Here is a 6,272-nt window from a genome sequence, read left to right on the forward strand (position 1 = left end):
TACTATCATGGGGTACAGTGTGTTGTTTTTATATACAATTTGAAATATTTTCATCAAACTGGTTAACATAGCCTTCATGTCATTTTCTTAGTTATTGTGTGAAGACATTTATATTCTACATTTAGAAAGATTCACATGTACCCTTATAAGATGAACCATAGGTGTGATCCCACCAATGACCCTCCCTCCACTGATCCTCCCTCCTCCCCTCCCCTCTCTCTCCCCTTCCCAATATTTTTGGGCTTATCAGCCCAGACATTCAAGCATTAACTTCCCTCATTTGTTTTAACCAGCTTAATAAGGCTTCATTGATTGTATCAAGGGATGTTTTCCTCCTTTTCTGCTGTAGGTATCCACTTTCCTTACCATGTCTCACCAAGTACTCATGTTTAAGTTTTTGGATGTTGCTAACACCAAAATGTTCTGATGTCTTTACTTGACTGCTGCTTTCCAGAAAATGTAGATCAACATTTTCTTTCAATGTTAGCCCTTTGAGTTCTTTCCTTTGGACCATCATGTCTAGATGAACTGTAAAATTTTTCACTAATTGTAGGATATACCTATAATTCAGATCAGTCTTTCACATTGAAAAAATATGCCATAATACATGATAAACAATAGGATGTTAGGTCTAATCCAACATGTGGCAATAATAAAACATGAAACAAGAACTTATACAAAAGGAAAAATAATACAGCTAAAGGCCAAAGCCCACACCTTCTACCCCTTGGTGTAGAGTGAACTCAACTGATCAAGTTATAGAAGGTAAATTAATATTATATGTCACAGTCCAAATGACCAAGATATAACTTACAGAGGTGGTCAGTCTTCCATTGAGTACATGTGGTATATGTCTGGTTAATGACAGAATAAGGCCAACTTAAGGAGGTGGCCAAAGTGTGGAGATGGCCAACTAAGGATATTCTAATGTATTTTTGAATACTTTGTGTAAAGCACTGCATTGACAATTTAGTGTGTATTTCCATGTTTACTTCTTGCTAAAATTATGGGTGGTGGGTACTACTTGCATCTCTTTTTAACAGTTGGGGAAAGTGAGACACATTAATAGTAATGAACTGTATCTAGTAAGAGGTGAAGACAGAATTCAAAATCAAATCTACCTCTTTTGTCTATGCCATCTTTTTCTTAAATTTCAGATTAATTTGAGGGTTAAAATGTTTAGGTTGCATTGTTTTCTTTTTTTAATTTATCTATCTAATTTATTTTTTCTTTTAATTTCAAATTAATATGAGGGTACAGATGTTCAAAGTACATTGTTTCCAGTTCTGAGGTGAAGTGAAAGTTATAGTTAAGCCCTTCACCCAGGGGCATGCTGAACATCCTCACATTGTTCACATTAGGTGAGATCCCTCCAGTTGCCCTCCTCTCCTCCCTCTCCCCTCCCTATTGCTAGACTAGACTTGTGTTGTTTTCTTTCATGTGGGTGTGTGGCTGTTTATACATATATTGGTTTAATATTAGTATTCAGCACATTGGATATTTTTTTCCATTCTTGAGATACTTTACTAAAGAAGGATGTGTTTCAACTCAGGGCAGGTAAACACAAAAGATATAAGGTCTCCATCTTTTCTTTTTCTTTTTTTTTTTTTTAACTTTAGCATTGAACTTTATAGAAACACAACACCAGTACAATAGAACAACAGTCAGAAAGGTAGTTTATTAATGGTGGCTCATTTCACTATGATCTCAAATACTAAACATCACAATCAGCATGAAAGATGTACAAGACAGCATAGAATCAACTGTGAAAAGCATCACTCAAGGATCATAACTCAAGGAACTCAAGAAATAAAAGGACAATCAGAGGCAAGTAATTAATCATACTAATTTTCTTGGTCTGCTTGAGGGTCATTTTGATTGCCTCTTTTGCTTTGCATTTCCTTGGCAAATTTCTCAACTTCATGGAATGCAGAAATAAGTGGTGCAAGATTGAAATCATCAGTGAACTCTTCTTTTTTGATATTGTTACCAATATTCTCAAATATCGCAAGAACAACTTGAACATTGTCCTGTGTCTCTTCCCTGTTAAAGAGGTTTATAAATTCTGACATTGTTTCATCACTAAGTAGTACTTTTGTCATTACAATGTTTTCAGACAAATTCAGTAGCATTTTCAGAACATGAAACTTTGTTTTGGTATTGCCTATAGCTAATAAGGAGAGAAACCCAGACATATAATTGGCAACCAGTGTGTGATAGTCAGTAGTAGTAGTCAGATGTCTTATCATTCTTATTCTAGAAAGCTGCTCAGGGGAATCCAAGTTACAAGTAAGGGTTTCCTCACACACTTGACATATGTACGTCTCAATCATGTTTAGATTTGGGTAAGGTGGAGCCATACGAATTATGTTTTCCAAAAACCTTGTTCTAACTCGGGAGGATGGATAATTGAGCAAGGTTTCAATAAGTGCAACAACACCAGCTTCTCGAATGAAATCTCGGATAAATTGAGAAGCACTTCTCATACCCATTGCAATCTTAGCTATTTCATGAATAAAAGGATCACGAATTTTGTCCATTAATAAAAGGAGTTCTTCAAACTCTTCAGAACCAATTTTAAGCTCACACTGTCTGCAGCTGCAAGACCAGTTCTCAGCCTCTGCACTGTCCTTGGCCCTAAGATGCTCTCGAATTTCCCGGACTGACCGGTAGGAAGGATCATACTGAAATGGGAACTCAGGATCAGGCTGATCAGGTTCAAGTTTAGATTCCTCTTCAGGGCTAAGTTCTGCCTGTGTGGGCTTTCCCCCAAACATTTCACAGAATAAAGATGCTGCTTCTTTTGGAAATCTAAAGGGGATTATGGATGAGAAACCAACCTTACCCCATGGACCAGGCTTGAACTGAACAGCTACTTCCTCCCAAGTCTGGGGCCTTTGTGAAGGATCAGGCTCCTGCTCAACTGAGTACCTTGATGCACAAATGGCCCTGAACACAGGTTTAGGATTTGATTCAAAATGGGTTTCATCTCCTGACCAGAACCAGGACCCCACTATGGCCTCATCCTCATCAGCTAATGTCTTAGACTCACAGTTGGTAGTACTACCAGTTCTCTTATTCATCTCATCTTCAGCTCCAACCCTAGACCCAGTAGCTGTCCCTTTCTCATTTTCTGGCTTGGACTCCCAGGAGGCCACAGATTCTGTTTCCTTAATGACCTTGTCTTCAGACCAGAACTGAGATTTAACAATAATAACCTTTTTGATAGTCTCTGACTTAAACGTAAAGCATGTCCCTGCTTCAGCCCCAAACCAGGATCCAAAAACAGTGTCCTCTTCAGTTTCTGACTCAGTCTCTTCTGCTGCCTGAGACCCAGTCTCTATATTGGCTTCTTCTTCAGCCCCAAACGAAGACCCCACAGTGATTTCCTCCTCCTGAGTCCCAGACTTAAACTCAAAGTTTTTTCCTGTCACTGCCTCCAGACTGGCCTCTTCTTCCCATAACCAGGGTCCAACAATCATTTCTTCCTCTTCAGCCTCTCTTCTAATGGTTTCTTCCTTGGACCAGAACCAGGATCCAATAATACTTTCCTCCTTAACTACTAGCCTGTCCTCTTCTCCAGCTTTAGCTTCTGCCTTCAGCCCGTCTTCTTTTCCAGTCCAGAGCCAAGAACCAAAAGTATCATCCTCCTCAGCGTCTGACCTGGACTTTTCTCTGTTGGTAGCCTCTATAATGGCTTCTTCATCTTCTTTCCAGAAACAAGAATTGATCATGGTATCCTCTTCAGCCAGTAGCTTGGCCTCTTCTCCAGTGCCATCTATACTACTCTCTTCTGCAGCTGATAACTGGGACCCTACAATGGCTTCTGGCCTTGTGTATTTTCCGGACCAGAACCATGAACTGACAGCATCCTCTTCTTCCTCTGGTCTATACTTCCAGGTTCCTCCATTGGCAGGATACATGTAGGGTTCTTCTGCCCAGGAGAACGACCTATTTTGAGTCTCCTGAGCCCCTGCCATAAATTTGAAACTGGCACCAGTCCCATACTTCATATTAACCTCTTCTCTGGACCCAAACCAAGATGACATAATGGCCTTTTCTTCGTCCTCCAGGCTAGACTTGCTGTTGATGTCAGCCTCTACACAAGCTTCTTCTCTAGCCCAGAAACAAGACCCAATAATGGGCTCCTCTTCCTCAGTCCCTGGCATGATATCACAGCTATTTTCAGCCCCAGAATCCAAATGGGTCTGGTTTTCAGCCCCAAACCAGGCACCAAATATTGTCTCTTCTTCAATTCCTGACCTGACCTGTTCTCTAATTCCAGTCTCCTTATCAATTGCTTCTCCAGCCAAGAGCCAGGGACCAATAACCTCTTCCTCAGAACTAGGCCTGGACTCACAGTTGACTCCAACAACAGATTCTACACTGTTCCCATTAGTGACCCAGAACCAAGGTCCAAAAATGGTCTCCTCCTCAGTCACTGGGTTGATTTCTTCACCAGTCCAGAACCAGGAACCAATAATGTCCTCCTCATCATCAGCTGCTAGTATAGATTCAGTGGTAGACTCAGTCCCAGTTTTCATACTGGCCTTTTCTCCAGTTGCAAGCCAGGAACCACCAAAAGACTCCTCCTTAGCCATTGGTTTGGAGTTACCGCTAGGCCCAGTCTCCATACTAGCATCTTCTTCAGTCCAGAAGCAGCTCTCAACAAGGGACTCATCTTCTATTTGTGGACTGGACTGGACACTGGCCCTATTCACCATGCTGGACTCTTCTGTAGCCCAGAGCCAAGTCCCAATGAGGACCTCCTCCTCTGACCTGGCTTCTTGCTTAGCCCTGGCTCTGGCCTTGGTTTTGGCCTCTTCCTTTGCTATTACTCTGGTCCTGGCATCTTTCTTGGTCTCGGGCCTTGACAAGGTATTAATGTTCTCTTCAGTCTGGAAGCAAGACTCTTTTTTGATTACATCTATATGTTCAGACATGAAATCAATGCAAGTTTCTCGCCTGGCCATGTGCCTGGCCCTGGCATTGGCCTCTTTTCTGGCTCTGCGTTTGGATCTGAATTTGGTCTCCTCTCTAGCCCAGAACCTGGACTTCATACGGTCTTCATGCTCAGATCCAGAACTTGATAAAATGTAGAGTTCCTGATTAGTTTTGAACCTAGACATAGTATTAGTCCCCTGTTTGGCCATGTGCTTAGTCCTGGTCCTGGCCTTTGTCCTGTTACTAGGATGACATCTTGTAGTGACCTCATCTCCATTCCAGAACTATGACCTCACAGAGGATTTGTCAACCCATCTGAAATTATAATTTTAAGAGGCCTCTTGAGCAGCACCTGTGGCTCAAAGGAGTAGGGTGTTTGGCCCCATATGCCAGAGGTAGTGGGTTCAAACCCAGCCCCGGCCAAAAATTGCAAAATAAAAAAGACCTCTTGTTTGGAGGTAGGCATGTGAGAGTGCCAGGACCCCATATTAATCTTATCATCATCTGACACAAGAGAAGGCTGGAAGACAGTTTGGGAATGGGTCTTCCTTCTGTGAAAGCTCTCAGTGTCCCTATTAACTAGTTCTCTATCTGTAGACAGGCACTTAGTTTTAGCAACCAACCCAGAATTAGTATTAACCACTGGAGAGGCATTGCTATGGGCAGTCCCCCGAAATTTAAATTGTGACCCAGCTATTGTCTTAGCCTTACTCTTAGTATGTGACCTACCCACTGCACTTGCTTCAATTTTTGGTCCTACTATGGCCATAACATTGGTCTTAGTTTTGGGTCTTGCCCTAGTAGTTCCCTGGGCCTGGGTCCTAACCTTGGGCCTGACCATAAGAGGGATTTCACAATCCACCTCAGCCCCTACTGCAACCTCTTTCCCAGCCTTCTTTTCAGGTTTGGCCTGAGCACTAGGCTCAATCTCCACATCAGTCATGGTATGAGTTACAGAGATAACCCAGTTAAATAGCCCTCCCTCAGTCTCAACCTTGATCACAGATGTGTCACAGGTTTGTTTCTTTACACGCTGATCTTTTGGTAATTAAGAATATGAGATTGGCAACAAGAGTTAGAGTCAATTACCACTCCAGAAGTCAATCAGCCTCCTTCCCATGCACAGACTCAGTGGGTGAGACAAAGTGCAGATGAAGCACAAGCAAGCTGGGGAAGATGGATGGTTCTTGGGTGGGTGTAGACTTGTTGAGGGTGTAGTCACCAGCAACCCCAGCACCACCAAAGCTGCCACTAGAGGTGGATCTTCACTGATGTGGTGAAATTTCCCCCTCCTTTTCTTCTTCAGGTGGTATCAAGCCCCACAATCA

The 6,272-nt window shown here is 42.3% G+C and overlaps 1 protein-coding gene across 1 annotated transcript; it reads right to left on the bottom strand.

The window, feature by feature from the left end:
* Positions 1–1,844: 1,844 nt before the first annotated feature.
* On the bottom strand, positions 1,845–5,887 carry LOC100962433 (G-protein coupled receptor-associated sorting protein 1-like). Its single transcript, XM_012812308.2, is given in 2 exon segments — positions 1,845–5,282; positions 5,390–5,887. Coding segments are annotated over 2 exon segments (3,936 nt in total).
* Positions 5,888–6,272: the final 385 nt, after the last annotated feature.

Source organism: Otolemur garnettii, unplaced genomic scaffold, assembly GCF_000181295.1.
Source record: "Otolemur garnettii isolate 467f Iridium unplaced genomic scaffold, OtoGar3 scaffold00201, whole genome shotgun sequence".
Taxonomy (NCBI): Eukaryota; Metazoa; Chordata; class Mammalia; order Primates; family Galagidae; genus Otolemur; species Otolemur garnettii.